Below are 26,689 nucleotides of genomic sequence, written 5' to 3'. Positions count from 1 at the left end.
GCATGCTTGTCAGTATTATGTTTAGGACATGTAAATCTCATGTTAATTATTCCTATTAGAAATTTTGAGATATATTTTCAGATCGATAGATAATCCTTCAGGACCTGATGATAAAACAAGGTTGATGGGCAAGCAGTGGGTCTTATTTTTTATATGTTTTAGTCCACGCTTATGGAATAGTTATTGGGCCAGATTATGAATTATTATTATGAATTAAGATTATGAGTCAGGAGAGGGCCCAAGAAGCCTCCTCATCCTTTCTAGTGCCTCTGTAGAGAAGGGCTAGTCCCAACATGGATTGGAGATATCACCTCTGGCAGCACTAGCTTCAAAGGTGTCAGTGTGAAGTTGGGAGCATGGTGCTGTCTCCACTGTACTGGCTGGCAGAATTGGCTAGGTGTGTGAGGAGAGCACACTGCACCTGTTCAAAGTGTGATAGAGCATCTGAGACAGCGTGCACTCCCCTGGAATCCTGACAGGAATTCTAGCTGAAGCAGCTAAAATTGCTGTTCGCACTTCTGCTGTAGTGCACTCCCCTCCTTTCTGTACTACAGGGCTGTGATAAAAGGAACAGCCTAGGCCACGACTTTTAAAGTTACATGGATTGAGTTATACAACTCAGAATAAAATCAATAGTAATTTTGTGGCTTAATCCTATAAGGGTAGATAACATTATATTTCACTTGGCTTATTTCTGCATTTTCCGCAGGGGACAAAGAACTAGTTTCCTGTTGTTTTAACTCATTGTGGTTTTCTTTGATATCAGTTATTTAATTATTGGAGGCACTGTGCTCCTTTTAATGTAAACTTGAAAATAGCATCTAATGGGAAAGTTGTTGCTCTGAGCTCTGCTGCTGCTCATTTGACTTTTAAAGTAGGATGATGTGGTAAAGAGATCACAGAAGATTTTAGGATTTAGATAAAAGTAAGTTAGAAATTGTTTGACCTGCCCACGCCCCCTTTGCATTCTTACTATAGCTCAGGGTCGTTAAGGTCAAACTTGAAATGTCACTGTCTGAATTAATTAGTAGGTAGAGTGTTGGAGAACTCAATAGAAGCCTGCCTGTCATCTACCCATTTAAAACAAAAAGTGTGATTAAGATCAGTTTCAGAGTTTACCTTCTACCAGATGGCACAGTTGCCTTGAATCTGTTTCTGAATCCAGGATTTAAAGGTGGAAAAGATTACACAAAGGGTGCCACCCGGCTGGCTACACTGTCTAAATTATGGCATCTGTCATGATTTATTTTATGTGAATACCGGTAGTTGCTACTCTGGATTAAATTTATTAACAAAAGTTATGAGAATGGTTACTGTGATATTTGCAGATCTGACTTTTCCCCTTCCCAGTCAAAACAACAAATCGGGTTAGATTTATAATACCAATCGAAGAATTGTTAAATTTATATAGCATGATATTTGAGAGATTGGGAGTGAGTGCTGCATATGGTTACTGTAAATTGTGATGGAAACACTTACTACAAATTTAAAAGAAAGAAAAAAGAAACAATTTAAGTCTGGTTTGGTATTTTCTCCCCTGTAACTGAACAAATGGTAAAATTGTGTATCTCCATAACAAGTATGTTTTACAATAATGCAAACATTCTGCTGCTACAGGTTTTATATCACAGAGCCTTGAGTCTTTGTGTATTACCCTCAAGGTTCAAAATAATGGCAAGCATGAATAGTCCCTAGACAGTGACAGTCTGTGAAATCACTGTTTGAAGACTTGAATTGTTTACACATAACACTTTAATAATTACCATATCAAAGCCAGCAGGAAAAAATCCTAAGGACTTTTAAAGTGAGCATGATGGGGAATTTTAATAAGATAATCTACTTTTGGTGAAGTGGAGTTAATCAATACATATCAAAGAGAATCTCTTTATAAACTTTTGTTGAAATACCATAATTACATGGCCTTATTTCTATAGACTAGAGTTCCTGATTGTACTTGAGTATCTGATTTCTGACGTACCACCCATCATTGTTATGTCGATATGTGTTATATAGGACTGGAAAAATCTTCAATGATGAGAATTTTGGAATTTCCAGACTTATAGGAAAGTGACAAGAAGTGTCACTCATTGACCAGGGTTTAAAATGTTTGTTTATTTCTGATTTGTTTTGTTACGCCTGCCTGTGATACTGCTCAAAACACTGCAGGATTCACTTTGCCTAATGCAGCATTGTCATCATGTTGTGTTGCAGCATGACGAGGCTGCTGCATTTTGTGTGTCCTTGTCCGGTAATCTGTCACCATAGCCTTTTCAGTTTAACAGTGCTGCATCTAATATGGTAGGTCTTGTCCTTTCTTTCTCCCTTGGACAGCATTGCTGCTGTTAGCATGAGCTATTATCAGTCTCAGTAGCCATGTAATTAGGAATTTGAGAAGGCGATACGTCTGCCAGATATTTAGATGTCACATGCAGGTGAAACAAAGCAAGTTTTCCAAATACAGCTTTGGTGCAAGGAGTGGGGAAGAGGTTGATCTGGTAGCAGAAAGCAATCAAGTGTCCAGGCAAACAATTATCTCAGGATAGGTCTGTGTTTTAATCTCCTTAATGTTCTTCAGTGTACTTAAATGACAAGAATTGCAGTACATATGCTGTGAGGAGTGGGATGTATTTCTTTCTTGGGCAGACTTTGTCCATGCTGGCATTTATGGAACATTGAACATTAAGGTGAAATAAAACTGTCTGGTCTTCTTCTCTTTGTCTGGTTTTCCTGACAATTGGAGTGTAACCCTTCTGCTGGTCTGAGCTGCAAGCAACAAGGGCTGGGTTCAGTAACTAGGGGTTCCATTTCAATAACGCAATGCAAAACTGGCTCGAGCCCCCACCCAGTGACCTGGGACAATTACTACCACCCCCCAGGCGCCTCTAAGAGGCAATACTTCCCCTCTCTCAAGCACGGAGTCTGAGTTTAATAAAGGAGGGAAACAATGCGGCATTATGTTGGGGAAACAGCACAAACAGGATTCATAACACATACCATGAGCAAAAGACCCACCCCAAGTAAGTTTGGCAGTATTCTTTTCCCCTCAGGGTCTTAAGTCCAACAACCTAAAAGATCACCCCAAAGGCCCAAAAGTCCAATACCCCAAAAGTCTTTGTCCCTGATCAGTGCAGCCCCAGAGTTCAAAAGTTTATCTGCAGAGTTTTACCCCCACCCCAGCATGGGTGGAAATGGGGGTGGGTGGGAAAGGGGCGTGCGGGGTGTTAAGGGGCACCTTACGTGGTCCGAGGCCGACTACCCCCCTTCTCCGAGGGGTTCTGTTGCAGCCTTCACCACAAGCTGCTCCACTCCACCAGCCATCCCATGAGCCGCTTCAGCTGTCCTACAAACTGCTCCGCTCTGCCTTGCTTCAGTCCACTCGCCGTCCCGTGGGCCGCTCCAACCGTCCCACAAACTGCTCTGCTCTGCCAGCCGCTTAGCAATATATCTTCAGGCTCCCCCACTAGTTAACACAGCACTCAGTGATCTCAGCTCTTAATAATTTCAGCTCTTAGTGATTTCAGCTTGTAGTAGGGAAGCCCCAGTGCTGGTGCACCATTGGCCCAAAGTGAATTCAGCACAGCAGCCTATAACTAGACTCTTAATGGAATCAAAATTAGCTCTGCTATTCAACAGTGGAGAGAGGAGGAAGTGGTGGTGCAATCAGTGTTTGAGGCCCTCAAAAGGGGCCCCATACCATCAGGTACAAATACCTGTCCCCAGCCTCTCTCAGTTCACTGGGTGTTGGAACACATGTCCCTGGTCTAGCGAGTGCTACTTAGTTGATGGTGAGACCCTCTGTCATAAAACGGTTCCACTGGCCTTGATTAACAACACTTTATTCTTCCTGCCCCAATAACAGAGAAACTGGGGATCACACAGCAGCCAAAGTGACCATTTGGGTGGCTGTGGGCTCATGCTAGGCAGGGTGGGTGTGCCTATGCAAACAAGTCCAGCCCCTGAAGTTCTTTTCCACAACTCACCACAATTCACCACCAGATGTCAGAGTATCTTCTGCTTGAGCTTTCAAGTAAAATTTTATTTAGTTTAGGTGGGATTGTCACTCTTCTGTTCCTACTTGGCCTTTTGCATAATTACTAAATGAAAAGCATACATTTTATGAGCCAAATTCTTTAAAATATGCTTGCAAAATATGTGAGCACATTTGTTGTGGGTGTAGATTAGTAAACAATGTGCACAAATGGTGCATCACATAATTGCCTAGTATGTATGCTCAAATAAACATTCATTTCCTCATATAAAAAATGAACCTGTAGATTCTTTGGTTCATTTTTAATGAGTAACTTGAAAATTGGCCTTATATACTTTTGATATATAGAATAAATAACAGCTGAGTAGGCAGTATGATGCTATAATTCCATCATGGAGTTACTGTGATCACATAAACCATGAGGCACTGCAGTCTTCAGTGGCATTTGTAGCAACCGGTACCTGGAATTGGAATTCTCAGTTTGTAACTCAAATTTTATATTTCTCTTTTATTTTATGATACATAAATACATACATACATATATATACACACACGTGCTGAATTTTTGTCCTGGATATTCACCGGCAGCTCTGATCTAAGTGCTACACCCCTCCTTCCCCATATCCCTCATTACTTCCCCTTTCTGATTTTCCTTACTCTCAAAAGTTAGTCAGAGCATCTATCTCCTACTGCTTCATCAGCTCTTTGACTACAGAATGGTGTGTATGTGAGGTGTAGGTGCTGGTGATGACAAAGTATTGCAGAAATCTCAAAATTCACAGGTGTGATGTCATACATTTGAATTTAAATGATGAATTTTTAAGTTAATGAGGGTGTGATGTCATATCTTTACAACCAGGGTTTCCATGTGTTTAACACTACAATCCATGTGTTAGATGCATTTACTCTTTACAGTAGCTTTCATTTGTTTAATAATGTAGATTTTAATATTTAACATCTCATATTTTTCTCTCATTTGGTGCTACTGACAAAGAGTAAACTGAGACCAGATGGTTGGCAAACTGTGAAACCACCTGGCATACAAGCATTGCCAAATATATTTCTTTCCCATTTTTCTTCATATAACTTGAGTATATTGGGGCAGATGATCTAGCTGAGACGGGTCTGGAAACTTGCAAATAGGGATTCCTAGAGAATGCTTGCGGGCAGAGCAGAGCAGAATGTCCTGAACCCCCACATTTACCCCTTTCTTCTATTCTCTATTTTGGTTTTCCCCAATCCCCCTTTTTCATTTGATTCAGCTCCCTACTTTCCTTCTTGCTCTCTCCTTTTCTTGTCCCTTTCACTAAAGTTGCTTCATACTGATTGTGAGGACTCCAGCACCTTGCTCTGCTGCTGTGGCATTAGGTTTGCAGTTGAAGCACTTACTCTAATCGCTCATTGCTCCACAATGCTGTGAGTCCCTGTAGGCAGGACGGGAGCGGAAGGGGAGCATGGATTAGAACAGGCACTTCAAGAGGGCAAACCAGCCCTGGGACCTGCAGGGAGTCTTCTTACCACCACCAGTGTTATTACTAGGGCAAGACTAGTGTTAAAGGAGGCTGCAGGAAAGGGTGATTGTGATCCAGCAGATGGCAGTCTTCTCTCTGAGGCCTTGTCTAGACTAGGATAAAAGGGAGTTGTTAGAATGTGTTAGCGAACATATGCTAACTAAAGAGACAAGGTGGGTGAGATAATATCTTTTATTGGACCAACTTCTGTTGGGGAGTGTAACAAGCTTTTGAGAAGAGCTCTGTGTAGACTCGAAAGCTTGTCTCTCTCACCAACAGAAGTTGGTCCAATAAAGATATTACCTCACTCACCTTGTCTCTGTAATATCCTGAAACCAACATGGCTACAATGCCACTGCATATGCTAACAAACAAGGACTGAATCAGTACTGATGCAGTCTTCTGGTTGAGACGTACAGTAAAAACAAGTTCCTGACCACTTGTGCCCATTGAAAGTCAATAAGTATGAGTGTCAGTCTTAGTATAGTAGCCAAATTCCAACAGGGGTAAAGATTGTTATTATTAATATTTATATTACTGAAGCAACTAGGATCCCTAGTCATGCACTAGGATCCCACTGCACTAGCTGCTGTACAAACACAGAATGAAAAGGTGGTCCTTGCCTTAAAGAGTTTAAGTCAAAGACAGACAAAAGATGGATACCAACGGGGGAGGAGGGAAAACAAAGAAACAGTGAGACAATACTGGTCAGCATGATAGAAGTAATATCAGTGCACCAGCAGCCCTGACCTCTGTGTGTAATATATCGATGTATACATATCTATCAGAGTATACACTAAAATTGTTTGTATAGCATTTTGGGGTCCCTCAGAGTGAAAGCACTACAATTCAGTTTCTAAGATTCTGCTGTAAAAGAGACACTCCATATACTTAAAATGGGGGACACAGGTAATATCTTTTCAACAGATAAAACTTTTTAGTTTCACCCACACTAAAACATGTGTAAGATACTGTGATCAGATTTAAAAAATCGTAAAGCCCGAGTCTTAGTGGGAAAGTGCCCAGTAATGTATCTTCTTCCATGGAAACCATCTACACATGGCCTCTCTAGGCATCCTAACTTATGGAGATTAGATGCAGTATGTGGATAGAGCTATGGGGAGCTACCAGGTTTGCCTGGTCAGTTTTTCACTTTGAAGAGACAGTGATCTTCACTCGGACCAGTGCTGTTTAACATATTCATAAATGATCTGGAAAAAGAGGTGAGGTGGCAAACATTGCAGATGATACAAAATTACTCAAGGTAGTTATGTCCAAAGCAGACTGTGATGAGTTACAAAGGGATCTCACAAAACTGGGTGACTGGTCAACATAATGAAATTCAATGACATTCAATGTTCATAAATGCAAAGTAATGCACATTGGAAAACATAATCCTACCTGTACATATAAAATTACGAGATCTTATTTAGCTGTTACCATTCAAGAAAGAGATGTTGGAGTCATTGTGGATAGTTCTCTGAAAACATCCGTTCAATGTGCAGTGACAGTCAAAATAGCTAACGATGTTAGGAACCATTAATAAAGTCATACATAGTAAGACAGAAAATATCATAATACCACTATAAATCCATGGTATGCCCACACTTTGAATACTGTATGCAATTCTGGTTGCCCCATCTCAATAAAGATACATTAGAATTAGAAAAGGTCAGAGAGGGGCAACAAAAATGATTAAGGGTATGGAACCCTTATGAGGAGAGAGTGAAAAGACTGGGACTTTTCAGCTTGGAAAAGAGACAACTAAGGGGGAATATGATAGAGGTCTATAATATCATGAATGATGTGGAGAAAGTGAATAAGGAAGGGTTAGTTACTCCTTAACATAACACAAGAACCAGGGGTCACCCAATGAATTTAATAGGCAACATATTTAAAACAAACATAAGGAAGTAATTATTCATACAGCACACATTGGAACTCATTTCTAGAGGATTTTGTGAAGGCCAAAACTATGAGGGGGTTCAAAAAAGAATTAGATAAGGTCATGGAGGAAAGGTCCATCAATGCCTGTTAGCCAGTATGGTCAGGGATACAACCCATGCTCTGGGTGTCCATAGCCTCCGAGTGCCAGAAGCTAGGAGTGGATGACAGGGGATGGATCATTTGATGAACGCCTGTTCTGTTCATTCCATCTGAAGCACCTGTCATTGGCTTGAAGACAGGTTTCAGAGTGGTAGCCGTGTTAGTCTGTATCAGCAAAAACAATAAGGAGTCCTTGTGGCACCTTAGAGAGACTTAGAGGCTATGCTCAAATAAATTTGTTAGTATCTAAGGTGCCACAAGGACTCCTTGTTGTTTTTGTCTGAAGACAGGATACTGGGCTAGATAGATCATTAGTCTGACCCACTATGGCCATTCTTATGATTTTCTTTAAATTCGGTCCAGTGTTAAATTTATACTAATTTTGCAATGTTTACTGTTTTTCAAAAAAAATATTCACTTTGTGAAATCAAGAGTAAGACATTGGCTCAGACTTGTGCCAGTGTTTGCCTGTAAGAAGCAGCTTTTCCCCCTCACAGGAAATTGTAGGAAATCTAAATGAATAGGGCAGTTTTTTTGCCACTGTGAATCCAACTAAATTAAACCTAATGAGCTTAATTCAAACAAATATTTGGAAAATGTGTCATGGTGTCACTATTATTGCTGTCTGCCGCTAATATGTGAACATGTGACAGCTCTGTGATTTAAATTTTTTTTTCTGCAATTAGTAAGACAACATTCACCCAGTGATTTAATGGAAGTATAGAAACAGATGCAGCAATGGCAATGGTGATATATTTGACTTTTACTAATTTATTTATTAGAAAGACTTTGGACTGCAACTGAGGATTTGTTTGTCATCATCACATCATCCATCAGCTCTGTGTTGCCCTGTGAGGCAGGGGGCATGCTGTTGCTAATTTCAGTCTGTCTTGAGTTTTTTTAGCTCACTTGATTTATGCAGTTTGGATGCAAACACTCTCAGCATCTGTATTTGTCAGCTTTGGCTCATGCTGCCCTGGACACTCAGAAATTGTATCTGCCAAACAAAATCCTCCCTCACTTCTTCTAACCTTTAGGTAGGAGTCCTTGAGACTCTAAATTGGGTATAATGCACACGACTCTGTCTCCGTTTGTCTTTTGATATTCCCTGCTCTTGAAATAGACAGGATTCAGTTTGACACTTCTTCTCTCTTGGTAGATACATAAAGTTCCACAAATAGGCCAACCTACTTTACAGCTAATAAATATTTAGATTTATTTACAAATATATTGGATTGTTTCCAACAGATATGCAGTAAAACAAAAGGACTTACACACAAAATGACACACACAGAACATAGGACTATGCTCAGAGTGGTTATCACAGAAAAGAAATCTTGAAGTGAGCAACGAGTGCCAGTTTATGCATGCTAAGATTCCTATAGTCTCAGTCATATGGCATGTATTCTCAATTTTAAAAATAAAGCCAAATTATCTTGGCGAGTAAAGATGAGGCACAATGAAACAATATTGGCTCCTCATTTGGGAATGTCTTCTGGTTACTTGCTCTGTTTGAGAAATATAAATCCTAACATTGTTGTAACCTATTGAAAACTTGAATTTGTGTTACACGTTTTTAATTGTATCTTCAACTTTTTAATTGTCTGCCAAAGAAATATGATGATAAAGCTGTTCCATACAGAAATCTTCAAAACACAAGGACTTAAGAACGGCCACACTGGGTCAGTCCAATGGTCCATCTAGCTCAGTATCCTGCCTTCTGACAGTGGCAATTGGCAGGTACTTCAGAGGTAATGAACAGAACAGGGCAATTTTGAGTGATCCAGCCCCTGTCTTCCACTCCCAGCTTGTGGCGTTTGGAGGTTTAGGGACACCCAGAACATGGGGTTGCATCCCTGGACATCTTGGCTAATAGCCATTGGTGGAACTATCCTCCATGAACTTATCTAATTCTTTTTTGAACCCAGTTATACTTTTGGCCTCCACAATATCCCCTGGCAACGAGTTCCTCAAGTTGACTGTATGCTTGATGAATAAGTACTTCTATATATTTGTTTTAAACAGGCTGCCTATTCATTTCATTGGGTGACCCCTAGTTCTTGTGTTGTGTGAAGTAGTAACTAACTCTTCCTTATTCACTTTCTCCACACCATTCATGATTTTATTGACCTCTATCATATCCCCCCTTAGTTGTCTCTTTTTCAAGCTGAAAAGTCCCAATCTTTTCATTCTCTCCTCATACGGAAGCTATTCTATATCTTTAATCATTTTTGTTTCCCTTCTCTGTACCTTTTCCAATTCTAATATATCTTTTTTGAGATTGAGCAACCAGAACTACATACAGTATTCTAGGTGTCAGCATACCATGGATTTATATAGTGGCATTATGATATTTTCTGTTTTGTTATCTATCCCTTTCGTAATGGTCCTAACATTCTGTTAGCTTGTTTAATTGTCACTGCACATTGAGTGGATGTTTTCAGAGAACTTTTCACAAATACTTCAGGATCTCTTTCTTGAGTAGTAACAGCTAATTTAGACCCCATCATTTTATATGTGTAGTTGGGATTGTGTTTTTCCACTGTGCATTACTTTGCATGTATCAACATTCAGTTTCATCTGCCATTTTGTTGCCCATTCATCCAGTCTAATGAGATCCTTTTGTAATTCTTCATAGTCAGCTTTGGACTTAACTATTTTGATTAATTTTGTGTCATCTACAAATTTTGCCACCTTCCTGTTCACCCTCTTCCCAGAACAGATCTTTGGGGGAATCTGCTATTTATCTGTCTCTGAAAGCTTACCCATGTATTCCCGTGCTTTGTTTCCAATCTTTTAACTAGCTACTGATCCATGAGAGGACCTCCCCTCTTATCCCATGGCTGCATAATTTGCTTAAGAGCTTTTGATGAGGGACCTTGTTTTCTGAAAATTCAAGTACACTGCATCAACTGTATCACCCTTGTCCACATGCGTGTTGACACCCTCAGTGAATACGAATAGATTGGCAAGGCATGATCTCCCTTTACAAAAGTCATTTTGACTCTTCCCCTACATGTCATGTTTATCTAAATGTCTGATTATTCTGTTCTTTACTATAGTTTCAACCAATTTCTCTGGTATTGAAATTAGGCTTACTGGCATGTGGTTGCCAGAATTGCTTCTGGAGCCTTTTTAAAAAATTGCCATTACATTAGCTACCTTCCAGTCATCTGGTACAGAGGCTTATTTAAGTGGTAGGTTACATACCTCAGTTACTAGTTCTGCAGTTTCATATTTGAGTTCCTTCAAAACTTTGCAAAGTGCAAGGTCATGCTTTTAGTGACTAACAACAAGAATTTTTGCTGTAAGCTGGGGACTTATCAGTTGGAAGTGATAGAGGAGAAGAAAGATCTGGGTGTATTGGTTGATCACAGGATGACTATGAGCTGTCAATGGGATGTGGCCATGAAAAAGGCTAATGCAGTCCTAGGATGTATCAGGCAAGGTATTTCCAGTAGAGACGGAAGTGTTTGTACCATTATATAAGGCACTGTGGTGAGACCTCATCTGGAATACTGTGTTAAATTCTGGTCTCCTTTATTTAGGAAAGATGAATTCAAACTGTAACAGGTGCAGAGAAGGGCTACTAGGATGATCAAAGGAATGGAAAATCTACTTTATGAGAGGAGACTCAAAGAGCATGGCTTGTTTAGCCTAAACAAAATAAGGCTGAGGGTGAGATCTGATTGTGCTCAATAAATACATCAGAGGGATAAATACCAGGGAGGGAGAGGAGTTATTTAAGTTAAGTGCCAATGTGGACATAAGAACAAATGGATATAATCTGGCCATCAACAAATTTATGCTTGAAATCATCAGAGGAGTGAAGTTCTGGAACAGTCTTCCAAGGGGATCAGTGGGGGCTAAAAACCTAACTAGCTTTAGGACTGAGCTTGATAAGTTTATGAAAGGGATAGTATGATGGGACTGCCTATGAAGGCATGTGTCACATCAGCGACTGCCATTAGCAACAAACCCAATGGCTGGAGACAGGACACTAGCTGGGCAGCGCTCTGAGTTACTACAGAGAATTCTTTCCCAGGTATCTGCCTGGTGGGTCTTGCCCACATCTCCGGGTCTAACTGATCACCATATTTGGGGTCTGGAAGGAATTTCCCCCTGGGTCAGATTGGCAGAGACCCTGGGGTTTTTTTTGTCTTCCTCTGCAGCATGGGGCACAGGTCACTTGCAGGCTTAAACTAGTGTAAAAGGTGAATTCTCTTTAACTTGAAGTCTTTAAACAATGATTGAGGACTTCAGTGACTCAGAAAGAGGTTAAGGGTCTATTTCAGGAAGTGGGTGGTGAGATTCTATGGCCTGTAATGTTCAGGAGGTCAAATTAGGTGATCATGATGATTGCTTCTGACGTTAAAGTCTATGAATCTGCTTCTTGAGTGAATAATCTGAAAGCAAACATAACACAGGATAGGTAAGAATTTCCTCTTTTCTTTTATAAGTATCCATGACCTCCTTTCAACTGTTCCCTGGTCACCTAAAATAGCTTGATGTCTTTAATACTGTTAGTTAAAAAGAAATTATTTTTATATATTTACATTATACAGGACATTAAACAGAACAATTTTTAAATCATCAATATCCTTTTTAGGTACCCACTAATTCCTCTTACCAATTACCCTATAACAAAGGAAACAGTGTTTACCTTTAGGATGATTTGTAACTGTTTCCACTTTCCCCGTTGTTGCTAGCTAACATCTCTGATAAGAAGTTTAATGCACAAACACTTATTTGTTTTGAGATGCATAGTTTTCCTTTTCTGTACCACATTTTCTTTTTTAATATTCAGTTTATTTTGGAATTATTTCACTCACTCGTTCACTTTCCCATTTCACTCTCTTGTTTATTTTTTTGTTTTTATTAGTGTCTGTGTGTGTGTGTGTGTGTGTTTGAAAGTCCTGCTGCTACACTGCACTGTCTTTATTCTGCTCCAACTCTCATTTTCAACCTGCAGGGAACCTTCTGGTACAAAATTCTTTCCTTGTTTTTATTAGAAGGGCATCTCTCCAAACATTGTCCTTTCTGTTTGAAACAGAAGCTACCTATACTTACTGGGAATATAGAGTGACTTGATGTCCTGATTTTATAGGGACAGTCCCGATATTTGGGGCTTTATCTTATATAGGCGCCTATTACCCTCCACCCCATGTCTCGATTTTTCACATTTGCTGTCTGGTCACCCTATGGGAATGAATAATGGGTATATTTAAAGGGCACTTGACCCTTTTCATCTCCTTACACACCATAAATAACCACTCCTATATGCTGATTTTACATATCTGAAATGTGCTTTGCTATTCAGTAACACCTAAAAAGTCATTCGAAGGAACAATTTGAAGAGTGTGGTAAGTACGTCAGCTCTCAGAATATGAAATAAATTTCTATACAGACTCAGTAATAATCTGTATCTGAAAACAGGCCTAAAAACCTGTCAGCCTCCATCCACAGTTCTAGAATTCATAGATTGTAGGACTGGAAGAGACCTCGAGAGGTCATCGAGTCCAGTCCCCTGCCCTCATGGCAGGACCAAATACTGTCTAGACCATCCCTGATAGACATTTATCTAACCTACTCTTAAATATCTCCAGAGATGGAGATTCCACAACCTCCTTCGGCAATTTATTCTAGTGTTTAACGACCCTGATAGTTAGGAACTTTTTCCTAATGTCCAACCTAAACCTCCCTTGCTGCAGTTTAAGCCCATTGCTTCTTGTTCTATCCTTAGAGGCTAAGGTGTACAAGTTTTCTCCCTCCTCCTGATGACACCCTTTTAGATACCTGAAAACTGCTATCATGTCCCCTCTCAGTCTTCTCTTTTCCAAACTAAACAAATCCAATTCTTTCAGCCTTCCTTCATAGGTCATGTTCTCTAGACCTTTAATCATTCTTGTTGCACTTCTCTGGACCCTCTCCAATTTCTCCACATCTTTCTTGAAATGCGGTGTCCAGAACTGGACACAATACTCCAGTTGAGGCCTAACCAGTGCAAAGTAGAGCAGAAAAATGACTTCTTGTGTCTTGCTCACAACACACCTATTAATGCATCCCAGAATCATGTTTGCTTTTTTTGCAACAGCATCACACTGTTGACTCATATTTAGCTTGTGGTCCACTATAACCCCTAGATCTCTTTATGCTGTATTCCTTCCTAGACAGTCTCTTCCCATTTTGTATGTGTGAAACTGATTTTTCCTTCCTAAGTGGAGCACTTTGCATTTGTCTTTGTTAAACTTCATCCTGTTTACCTCAGACCATTTCTCCAATTTGTCCAGATCATTTTGAATTATGACCCTGTCCTCCAAAGCAGTTGCAATCCCTCCCAGTTTGGTATCATCTGCAAACTTAATAAGCGTACTTTCTATGCCAATATCTAAGTCGTTGATGAAGATATTGAACAGAGTCGGTCCCAAAACAGACCCCTGCGGAACTCCACCTGTTATATCTTTCCAGCAGGATTGGGAACCATTAATAACTACTCTCTGAGTACAGTTATCCAGCCAGTTATGCACCCACCTTATAGTAGCCCCATCTAAATTGTATTTGCCTAGTTTATCAATAAGAATATCATGCGAGACCGTATCAAATGCCGTACTAAAGTCTAGGTATACCACATCCAACGCCTCTCCCTTATCCACACGACTCGTTATCCTATCAAAGAAAGCTATCAGATTGGTTTGACACGATTTGTTCTTTACAAATCCATGCTGGCTATTCCCTATCACCTTACCACCTTCCAAGTGTTTGCAGATGATTTCCTTAATTACTTGCTCCATTATCTTCCCTGGCACAGAAGTTAAACTAACTGATCTGTAGTTTCCTGGGTTGTTTTTAATTCCCTTTTTATAGATGGGCACTATATTTGCCCTTTTCCAGTCTTCTGGAATCTCTCCCGTCTCCCATGATTTTCCAAAGATAATAGCTAGAGGCTCAGATACCTCCTCTATTAGCTCCTTGAGTATTCTAGGATGCATTTCATCAGGCCCTGGTGACTTGCAGGCATCTAACTTTTCTAAGTGATTTTTAACTTGTTCTTTTTTTATTTTATCTTCTAAACCTACCCCCTTCCCATTAGCATTCACTATGTTAGGCATTCCTTCAGACTTCTCAGTGAAGACCAAAACAAAGAAGTCATTAAGCATCTCTGCCATTTCCAAGTTTCCTGTTACTGTTTCTCCCTCCTCACTGAGCAGTGGGCCTACCCTGTCCTTGGTCTTCCTCTTGCTTCTAATGTATTGATAAAAAGTCTTCTTGTTTCCCTTTATTCCCATAGCTAGTTGGAGCTCATTTTGTGCCTTTGCCTTTCCAATCTTGCCCCTGCATTCCTGTGTTGTTTGCCTATATTCATCCTTTATAACTGTCCTAGTTTCCATTTTTTATATGACTCCTTTTTATTTTTTAGATTTTGCAAGATCTTGTGGTTAAGCCAAGGTGGTCTTTTGCCACATTTTCTATCTTTCCTACCCAGCGGAATAGCTTGCTTTTGGGCCCTTAATAGTGTCCCTTTGAAAAACTGCCAACTCTCCTCAGTTGTTTTCCCCCTCAGTCTTGATTCCCATGGGACCTTACCTATCAGCTCTCTGAGCTTACCAAAATCCACCTTCCTGAAATCCATTGTTTCTATTTTGCTGTACTCCCTTCTACCCTTCCTTAGAATTGCAAACTCTATGATTTCATGATCTCTTTCACCCAAGCTGCCTTCTACTTTCAAATTCTCAATGAGTTCCTCCCTATTTGTTAAAATCAAGTCTAGAAGAGCTCCCCCGCAATAGCTTTTTCAACCTTCTGAAATAAAAAGTTGTCTGCAATGCAGTCCAAGAACTTATTGGATCGTCTGTGCCCTGTGGTATTATTTTCCCAACATATATCTGGATAGTTGAAGTCCCCCATCATCACCAAATCTTGGGCTTTGGATGATTTTGTTAGTTGTTTAAAAAAAGTCTCATCCACCTCTTCCACCTGGTTAGGTGGCCTGTAGTAGACATCCTAACCACGACATCACCCTTGTTTTTTACCCCTTTTAGCCTAACTCAGAGACTCTCAACACTTCCGTCTCCTATGTCCATCTCCACCTCAGTCCAAGTGTGTACATTTTTAATATGTAAGGCAACACCTCCTCCCTTTTTCCTCTGTCTATCCTTCCTGAGCAAGCTGTACCCATCCACACCAACTTTCCAATCATGTGTATTATCCCACCAAGTTTCAGTGATGCCAACAATGTTGTATTTATTTATTAGCACTTCCAGTTCTTCCTGCTTATTACCCATACTTCTCGCATTTGTATATAGGCATCTAATATACTGGTTTGATCTTGCCTCCCAGTTTTGCCCTGACCCTCCTTTTTCTCTGCCATTATAGCCCACGCGCCCTCTTGTTTCCGACCCATCTCCCAGGTCTCCATGTTCTCCACTTACCTGTGGGCTTTGCTCACCTGTTCAGAAAGATGGTCACATGATTGCTTCAGAGCAGACTGTCAGAACACAGTATGATAGAAGGGATACAGTAATTACAGAAGATGATTTCACATTGAGACTCTTTATGATTTTCTATATTTTGGGGAGCAGTTTGCAGGATTAAGGGTTTTATCCACTGCCCATTGACATCACTGGTAGTCACTTTAATGGGCTTTATATAGGGGATCCAGAAATTAGAGGATGGTGGTTTAATAATTTGAACATGGTTTAAGAGGACATTTTATGCAAGAATTTTGGCAGCAAGCATTTATAATGGGGGAGGAATAATAGATTGGCAATACAAGTAAGATAAATGGAAGAAAGGATTATAACTGGGATTTGAAGAGTCAAATACTACATATAAACTGCAGTTTGCTCTTTCCTTCTGAAAGCTTTGAGGAGAGGTGAACTGGGTTTCAGACTGGAGGAAAGTATTTTCAAGGCAAAGAGTACAGAGTAAGTGTGGAGAGCTGGAAAGTGCATAAATACAATGGAGCTACAGAGATTTAACCCATCATGCTGCTGAGAGAGTGATGGTCAAGTGATTTGAGCACCATAAGTAGATAGGTTACTGGGAGTCATGAACTCCTGATTGGTAATACTATCTTTGACACCGACTCCATCAGTGGCCTTTGGCAAGCCAGGTGGGTTGCTACACTTGTGGCTGAAGCCCCAGCTATGCTTGTGGTGCCTCTAGGAGTAGCCCTGAGCCATGGCTGCGATCTTACCTACATTGGGGGCAGGCAGTGGATCAAGAGAGGCAGGAGTGTTTCCCTGGCAGCCTGGGTGCGGGCTGCTTCCTGCTACCGAGAGCCCCAGTTAGCAGCTGCCCCTAGCCCTGGCAGCCTCATCTCCTGTGTGAGTCTACAGAAATCTGCTGCCCTCAGAAATCTGCTGCCTTAGGCAGCTGCCTAGTTTGCCTATAGCTAGTGTGGCCTCTGTGTATCATCCACTGTGGTGATTGATTGCCTGCCTGTAATCCATGTCAATTTCAAGTGGTTGCTAGGAAGTTGTACTCTGAAGGATAACCATGGGCTCATGCTATTTGTGAAATATGCAAAATTCTCTCACATAAGAAGGGGCAGAGAAGACTGTGATCCCATGTCTAGTTTAGGCATGAATTAAAAGTGAGTTCTGGGATTTAGAAAACGTACTACTAGAAAATTTTTAAAAAGGTCTTTTTCTTATCCCAGTTATGCTGGGTAGTTTTTCTGAGGGCTAGGGTTTTTGGTTATCATTGCCAAACATAGATCCAGGTTTTCTTTGGTAGTTTATTAAATTGCTTTTAGATTATATGTCGATCCTCTGAGACCTCACTTCCGGTTCCTGATTAAAAATAGTCTGTACATATCAGGGGCAGATCTGTCCCAGAATGGAAGGGTAGGAATTGCACACTTTACCTCCCCAGACTTGGTTCCTGAGAGGTAAGGCAATGGAAGTCCAGAGATCTCTCTCTTTCTGACAGGCAGTGAGTCAGAAGACAGTTTTTACCTTGCGGACCATATTTCTCTGAATTGTCCAAGTTCCAAGCAGGAGACCCTGTTCGCTTTTATTGCATTGAATTGTCCCTCTCTGCATCTCTGCTTGCAATTCAGTTGTTGCTTCTGAAGCGCTTTCTTGCAGATTGGTAAGGAGCGCCTGGAATTAAAATTGCCTCCATGGTGTTAATATGTGCCACTTGCTTGGGTAGCAGGCACAAAAGGCTTGATTCTCTGCTGCCTTGTACCTTGTGTAGCCTTTTGTACCCTACCAAGTGGAGGGAAAATACTGCCATTTGAATGTGATAGTGTGTTACACCCACTTTGCACAATGAAAACACAAGGCACAAGGAAGTGGATTAAATGTCAAATTTTGGGCGGAAGTGGCTAAGCAGTAAAGCCATTTCTGATGGCGTGGTAAGGTACATGGCTGATTGGAATGGAAGTATAAGAGTTATATGGGGTTGTTTCAGTGGACTCATCAGTGGCATAACTTTACTTGAATTCCTGTTACCAGACACATGCAGTTGTGGTGTATTCTGACTATGAACTCAATCCTTTCCTCATTCTGTAATCCTGAGCTCTTGCTCCCTCTGATTTTCTTTCCTTTCAGATCTTAGTTGTTGAGGTTCTTTTGCCTGTGATTTTTTTTGTGAACAAGCTGTCACAATCCTACCTTTAAAGACTTTACATTGTAGTGCCATTATTTGCACAGTTACTCATGTTATACATTTTAATCATTTGCATCCATCCAGCTTTTTAACTGCTCTATCCTGAATTCAAAGACCTTTATTTTTTAGAAGTGGCTCCCTGGCAAAACTATGAAGCTTCTTAGAGAAACATGGAAAAGAGATTTGCAGATGGTCATAGAGCTGATCAGGCATATTGTACGTTGTAACACAGAGAGTCATGCCCTGTTTACTGCATGATGCAGAGCAGGGACAGGATCTCCCACTGGTCGAACAGTTGGTAGCAGTGGAACCATCTTTACCCTGTGTAATTACCATATGACAAATCTGAGGGCTTCTGTAGTGGTCAAATTACTTGGCACTAAAGCAATTTTTTTTTGCATTAAGAGGAACTTTTTGTTCTAACAGATCTAAATGTATAATTTTTGCACTTAAAAGTAAAACTGTAATGAGGTTGCTCATAACTTAAAGGACTTTTTGAAAGAATTGCAAAATTCTGAAGGTATTTTAATGTTACTGGAATGTATTTTATTTACTTCTGATTATGGAAGGCAGTATTCAAAAACAATCAGAGTTTAATTCACTGTAGTTCCCTGAGTCTTTTCTGTGCTGGTCTTTTCTTTTACTGCTAACAAAAAATGTGTATGGAGTTTTTCTATAGCTGCTTTCTACAGACTCAAAGCACTAGAAGGTCCCTTAAGGGCTTTATTTCCCTATTTTTTTTATTAGTTGATGCAAATTTTTCTCCTCTTGCTCCAGATCCTTCTTTCATTGTCTTTCTATTACTGATCTTGCTGGCAAATAGAAGAGTGGGTGCATAGATGGAAGGATTAAGCTTATTGGGACTAAAATAGGCTTTCTAAGGGTTGACTAATTTTGAGGTGGGGGTAGACTGAAGGATTAACTACAGGGTCTAATCATATTCAGAATTCTCCACTCATGATAAAGAGGATGATGACCTGTTATGCTGTGTTTTTGTTTTGCTTTTTTTGTTGTTTGTTTTTAGGATTGCCATCCTGTTTGCAGAACTGTTAATTAATAAAGAGCTGTCTTTCTTCTACTGGAAGTGATTTTTGTGTTAAAGATAAAATGCAGAAATGTATACCACTGGTGAAAGATCAATAGCTTTTTGGTCTCAGAATTTTTAGTGTATTTTCCACAGTGCACGTGGGGAAAAAAAGAGAGAAAACAGGAAGGGAAGTAATTAGAGATGAAAAAGGTCATTTCTGTGGAAATAGATGGCTTTGATGCAAAATGGCAAAACTTACCTGAAAAATAATGAATTCTTGACTGAAAAAGTGCACAATATTATACCATTTTTCCAGGATATGATTTTAGGAACAGAATAAGAAAGTGGAGTCTCCACACTGACCTCAGATGGAAAATCCAGAATGGTTAAACAAAATCCTCTACTTGGGTCTATTGAAGACATGTGGCCGGAACCATGAATCATAGAAATTTGATTTGGAAAAGATCTATTAGATCACCTAGTCTTTCCCTGGGGACCAGCGTAGGCGTTATTCCTCACAGTGTATTTTCACTTTAAACTATTTCTTTTAAAATTGTTTTTGAAAGCTTTGTTTCTGTTTTTTTATGTCACAGCCATAGTTTCTAGGAATCAATCCTGCATGGTGCTAAGCACTCCTGTAAGGTACATGAGGGCACTCTGCACTTTGGGAGACTGCACTGCGTTATTGACAGTAAAGTTCATGATTATACATATGCACCAAAGAGAGTATGGATCCTTTAATATTTCATGGTGCCTGGACATTGGTTGAGTTTTTTGGTTGTTTTACATTTACAAAAAACAGCATTTGAGAGCAACATTTTGTACAGCTTGAATGTTAATGAAACTTAAGAGTATGATACTATTTGGTGATTCTTGTTATTTAAAACTAATTTTTGAAAATTGATTGCAATACCCCAGTGTAATGCATATACTGCCATTGCATCTACATTTTAATTCATTTTTAAAACTTTTTAATATTTTTGCAGAGATTTTTTCAAAAGATATATTTAGTTACCTTTATTTTAGTCTGTGTGAAGATTTATATATTAGTGGATATAATTGATAATCAAACAAAACTATAGCTCCAATTTGACGTCAACTAATTCAAAATTATGAAGGGCATAGTGCAAATTGCATGATTCTCTCTATATTTTCTTTTTGCTGTTCCATAATACGAAAAAAGTCACTTCAAGTTAACTGCTGGTGTATTTGGAATAAAAGGAAATATTATTGCACACAATGTATAGTCTTTTCTGTTTAAACATATTATCATAGGCAGGGTTGGTAGCAATATCCATCATTAAGGTTGGCTAACACTTCCTATAATAAGACCCCGGTTTCAGTTGCTTATAATTTTGCAAAACTTGTTTAATGAAGGAAATGTTGTCCCATAGGATTCCTGCCTTATCTACTAAATGTATTGGAAGGTGTGTAAGGAATGAGGCAGGGTTTGCAGGAAGAGAAAGGATGGTTTCATGGTTAGGGAAGTTCAATGCTGCCCTGGAAGAACTGGATTCTATTCCTGCCTCTGCCTTTGAGTTTCCACATAATGCTGAACAAGTCATTTAAACCAGACTTTTCACAAGTGGTAGATAATTGTGTGTTCCTCATTTTCTGGGTGCCAAACTTGAGACCTTGGGGTCTGACTGCAGAAGTGCTGAGCAACCAAAATGTCAGTGGGAGCTGTGCTTGTATATAATATTCTTTTAACAGTTGCACAGTTTTTATGTGTAATTTGTATTTAGAATGGGGAGGAAAATGATGAACCCCATTATAAAGAGAGAATTTGAACATGAAATGTTGTTATATGAACCCCGATTTAACCTCTGCCTAATTTTATTTTTAATTAAAAAAGCATGTCTGAATGTAGTCAGTGTTTCATGGTCCTTGCGTGACATCTTTGTTGGCAATCTTCAGCAGAGGCTACTGGTATAAGGATGAAATGGGCATGAAGACTCCTTACTCCTACAGTATAGGAGGCACATGGGTGGAACAGTAGGGAAACTTGCCCAACTGTTGCCCTGTTTTCTGTGGATAAAGAGAAGAATTCACCCTCCAAGGCTATCAGCCAGTCACAAGTACTTAAAAAAAATCTTAGTCTGTGATATTACTAGTAGTACGTTGTGAAAATAACTATTCTTCTGTATTTTCTATTCCTTAGGTTAAATACAAAAGAGACTTTGAAGAAAGCAAAGGAAGAGGGTTCAGCATTGTGACTGACACACCTGAATTACAAAGACTGAAAAGGACTCAGGAACAAATTAGTAACGTATGTGACTATCTCCTCAAGTGATAGCAGATCAGACATGGTACACATAAGAAAAGGCATGGTTGTAGGTTTGTGATGTTTCTGATGGAGTCTGTGAGAGTGAAGAAAATGAATTTGATGACTGCTTTGTGTGACAGGTTCTGAAATGTGTGTAACCTTATACCGTACACTTACACAGCACATTGGCAGGTGTGTTCACCTCTCCAGTTTCCATCAAAGGTGTTTGTAGTATTTGCTATACTACAAAGGTTATATGCATTTTACTTTTTTATTTGACATTATTGTTTGCAAATAAGATTTATATTGTTTGATATATATTCCTGTACAGGAGTTCTCAAAATAAGCATAGCTTGCAAAATAAAATTCGAAAATAAAATAAGACACTGATATTTAATTTTAGAAAGAAAATATGAGGAAAATGGCATCTAGATAAGAAAAGAGGTACAAATGCTAACAATGGAAAAGCATTGTCATGCATTAATTTATACCAATATTAATGCTGAATAACACCTTTGACATGGAGTGGGATTTTCAAAAATGGAACTTATCCTCAAAAGCACTATGGTGCTTTTGAAAATTCCACCCTCACTATTTTATATATTCATATATTCCTACACTGGACATTTAGCTGACTGCACAAAGATGGAGAATTGTTATAGAACATAATATATATGTCCAGTGGATATTATGTAGAATAAAATTCAACATTGCCTTTAGCTTTACCTAGCTTCAGTTCTAATGGGTATTCTGACTTTCAGAGCTAGGCTCTGTAAGCTATTTTTGTAAATTCTTTATTCTTTCCTTTGTTTTAGCCATAAAAAAAAATAGTTGCACAAAACCAGAAAGGCACACTGGTGAAAAGTGTTTTCAGAAAAGGATCTTGACCTTTACCAACTTGCAAGAAAAATATTTCTTGAGTGGAATGAAGGGTTTCTCTGCGGGCATGGGACCTTGTTGCTTAATTAACTGTACTGTCTGGCTCTTGCACCCAACACATTTGCATTTCTTTTCAGACCAAGCAAATTTGTTTCAGGTAAGAAATATTTTATTTCCTAATTCCTTTTTCTATGCAGGGGAGTAGGTGTAAAGCATGGATGTTCAACTCCCATCTTTCCATACCTGAAAAAGATGTCATATGTCAATGAAGATTTTTTTTCTTCTCTTGCTGTATAAATGATATCTGGACTTGAAATCAAAGGACTTTATTAGAATTAATCTTGAAGGGAGAGTAAAGCAGAATTAAAAAAATTTGGTAAATGAAGTTCAGTTTCAATTATGCCTTTCCTAAACACCTTTAGATTTATCATACTACTTTGTAGAAGTATAATGCTACATAAAACACAGATTAAATCTAATTATTATTAGATTGTCTCACAGGGTAACTTCTGTGTTTAATAGTTTAGGAATGTACTTCACGGTTAGATTAAGAATCTCATTAAGATTTTAACTGGTTGAAAGGTAAGCTCTTTTATATTTTTTAAAATGTTGTCACTTTTAATATATAGCAAAATATAAAACTTACTAATAATCTTTTTTTTTAATTTTTAGTTGTGCATTGATTTTTCTCTTCCCTCCTCCCCATAACTACTGGACACGTCTCAAATATTGTCTTTGAAATGAAATTGTAACAACTTCACTGCAGGGGTAAGTTAGCACAGTTATGTGCATACCTATCACAAATATACATAATATTATATTATCAGTAGATGTAATACAGTAGAAACAGATATTTTAAAATAATTTCTTTTGTCTTGATATTAAGTCCTGCAGCACTCACAGAAATTCTCATAGTGCTCCGTCGCTTTCATAATGCATGAAGGATTCTTTTGTGCTATAGTGAAATATAACCATAAAGGGGAAAAAAACAATAGATGGGGGTTAAAAAAAGAGGGTTATAAAAGGGATGGCCATAATACTGTTGTTCTTTTGTTAGCGGAAACCCAGACACTGAAGTGCTTAGATCAGACAAGTACTAATGGAATGTTAGGCATGATTGGCTGGATCAGGATGAAGTTTCTCAGAAATGAGTGAAACTTGCTTTGTGTCCTCAGACCGTTGTGTGAATTAATGGCCCAATCCTGCAAGGTGTGCAGTATACTTCCTGACTTCAGTGGGTCTAGAGCAGCCTTCACAAGGCACCCAGCACCTTTGAGGCCCCATAGCAACAAATTTAATAGCTTGTTAGTATCATGTTGGCATGACAGTCACAAACCAAGCATTCTAGTCTAGATTGATATAGGAGAATTAAATAAATTAAGTAGGTCTCTTAATGACAAGTTTGAGATATTTTGGGCAACCTTTTCATGGATGGATGAGCATTTTAAATTGCCTGTACATTTTCCAATTTGTATGGAGCGATTTAAGATGCTCATAAATTCGTTTTGTTCAATATTTGAAACATAAAAATTCACATCCACTCTGCTGCAAAGGATGTCACTGATTTGTGGCATCAAATGGGCATATAATATGCACACAGAAATCTCAAATTGTGTGTGCAGTGAAATGCATTTATTTTGTTAGAGATCTGGGCCATTGTTTTTGTCCTTGTAAACTATGAGGGATAATTTTCAATATGCAGTCAAATAGTCTCAAAATTAAAAACATTTAACTTCAAAATACAATAACACTGGTGAATTTTATCAAGGAAAATGAGAAGGTAGCAAAATGGCCATAATAATTTTGCAAAGGCTCTATTTCTGCACATGCAGTTTTGAAGGGAGGGGAAGAAGCTGTGTCTATAAATCTGAAAAGGGAATCACATAGCTAAAGGAAAAAAGAGCAAACACAATTTAATAAAATGTTAAGCAGCCTTAATGGGAATAGAGGACTCGCAACAACTTGAAGGAACTGTCTCTAACTTAGTGCCATTAGTCTTTTATCTCTTGAGGTCAGGTTGGAACCTCATTTATGTCATATATGAAATAAGTTGTTCTCAACTTAGTTCTTGGTAAATTTTTTCAAATTTAAAATCAAACAAACCTCTCTACAGTTTGATTAAATGGGCAATTTCTGTTAAGAAGAAGTCATGAGCTGGATGGCAAGTTCCCGCTGGCTTTGCTGGATAAGCATGATGGTGTATGGAATCTTGCATAGTGTATGCCTGCCTTGGATCAAGTTGGTATTACCTAATCTTTCCTGGGTATAAGCATTTGATCATGAATTTAATTCATGTATGAACAGAAAAAGCACACATCTACTGCCTTCTTTGTCCAGAGAGCTGGGAAAACGTGTTCATTTACTTATTTTATATATACATGGTGTTCTCCTTCCTGACAATATGCAAGATGTCGGGGGAAAGAAGGATGGGGGTCATGTAAAAGAAAAAGTGAGCTCTAAAAAATGGCTTTAATTTACTCTGCAAAAACTGAAAACAGAACAAACCAAAAAATAGCATAATGTACGAAGAAGTAAATTAACACAGTTTCTTTGCCCAGTTATATGAAAATAACATTTTAAACCTCTAGTGATAATTGAATTCTGATGTGATTATTCAATTTCATTAGAAATAAATTTTGGTTTATAGTACATTGTTTTCGTTTCAATGGAAATCTGGTAATATAAGCTCCCCCAAAACAGAGTGCATGAATTTGTATCATAAGAAGGGTAACTTTTTTTGTTTTGTCTCTTAGGCAAATCGTTGCACATTTTTAAGTAGTAGGGGTCACAATCTATCCTCAACTACATCCATGCAACTGCACCGGGCTGTAACTGATGGCAAAACTTGCTCCTAAATATGAATGCTCTAAATACCAATTTTCAGACAAAGACGTTCGGGATAAAGGAGGATTACTCTCTCAGATGTGACACAAACGTGTCTTCACACAGAATCTAAAGAAAAACTCCTGTTGCTGGCTTCTCTGTTTGTGCTATGCACATCTCAGAGTACAGCTCGGCCCTAATTGTATGTTTGAGTAACAATTTCATATTTGGAACTTACTGGCACATTTGCTTGTCCTGTTTACTTGCTCTAATATACACTGCACTTTCAAATTGCCAAAACAGATTGTAACGAAAGTTGTTAACATCAAGCCCAGGAGCACCATTTGTAGGCTACAAGCGTAAAGCTTGAAGACTTTAGTTTAAAGGGTGGTTGGTTGGTTTCAAAGGGGGAGAGGAACTGAATGAAAAGGAAGGAGCAAAATTGACAGGTTCATGAATGTCAACATTTCACACAACTAACTCAAGTGCTAGAGTAATCTGTGGTGTGCCAATAAGTAGACAGGAAAAGCATGTAGAATCACACAGAAAAAGAGTGAGCATCATTAAAGGCAAGATTGGGTTTAACATTGCCTAACCAAGTGGCTGATATTTTTATCTGCTTAGTCTTCTCCTTCCAAACATGATAATTTTCATCTGTCATCTGGAAGTCCTACATTAAATGTAACCAGTGCCAAAACCCATTTATATCTGTGTGCATAATTATAACTGAGCTAGATGAAAAATGTAGTTGCTGACATAAAAAATATTCCATACACACTCCCCAGTTTCTGAACTGCATGGAAATATTGGGCTTGGAGGACTCCATCTTGCAAGGTGGTGATTGCCTTCAGGTCCCCTTAACACCACTAGCAATTAAGTGCGCTGAGCAACTCCCAGAACTGCTCATTATCTTGTTGGACAGAGTCCAGAGTGTACAAAACTTCAGTTAAAGTAAATTACATGTAACACATTTAATTATTTTCCTACCATTTTACATCAACTTAGAGACTTAGAGGATAAAAGGGTCTTTCTTCCTGTTAATACACACACACACACACACATACACACATATACACACACACACACACACACACAAAATATCAATCAATCAATCAGTCATGTCCAAACTCATTCCTTTTGGAGGTTTGCCTTTACATTAGACTTTGTTGTACTTAAATGAGCAATAAGCTGGAGCTCTCCGCTTTCTCCTGAGGCTATGGCTTATCTCAGCGAGAACTTTCTGATATTCAAACCTTATACTCCTGTGGTGGAGCTGATAGAATCCATTTGACCTGTTTTCATAGTAAGAAGGCAGAAATAATTCTGCCTCCATCAGCAGGGTCCTGACATATGACATGAGAGTGACTCAGCAAAAGAGCCAATTACTCCTCTCTGTGACTATGAATATTTATTGTGAACAGATTCCAAAAATTTGTAGAATGGATAAAAAGAAAAATCTGGAAAGTGACTAAACACACGATTCAGGACTGGAGATGCAGAGAAAAACACAATTTAAATAATATATGTTTAAT

At 38.9% G+C, this 26,689-nt stretch overlaps 2 protein-coding genes across 2 annotated transcripts in view; both read left to right on the top strand.

Moving 5' to 3' along the window:
* LOC123364039 (LIM zinc-binding domain-containing Nebulette) overlaps positions 1-26,689 on the top strand; it is a 400,792-nt gene that overhangs the window by 186,068 nt on the left and 188,035 nt on the right. The window contains exon 4 of the mRNA XM_045005756.1: positions 21,351-21,458. Coding sequence (XP_044861691.1) covers positions 21,351-21,458 — 108 coding nt within the window. The remainder of the gene's footprint in view (positions 1-21,350; positions 21,459-26,689) is intronic.
* Positions 22,894-26,689, top strand: part of LOC123364040 (nebulette-like) — a 113,164-nt gene continuing 109,368 nt past the window's right edge. Inside the window, exon 1 of the mRNA XM_045005757.1 lies at positions 22,894-23,102. The gene's annotated coding sequence lies outside the window, so the exon portion shown is untranslated. The remainder of the gene's footprint in view (positions 23,103-26,689) is intronic.

Source organism: Mauremys mutica, chromosome 2 (assembly GCF_020497125.1).
Source record: "Mauremys mutica isolate MM-2020 ecotype Southern chromosome 2, ASM2049712v1, whole genome shotgun sequence".
Taxonomy (NCBI): domain Eukaryota; kingdom Metazoa; phylum Chordata; order Testudines; family Geoemydidae; genus Mauremys; species Mauremys mutica.
Note: the sequence above shows the minus strand (reverse complement) of the source record. Positions and strands in the feature narration are given on the sequence as shown.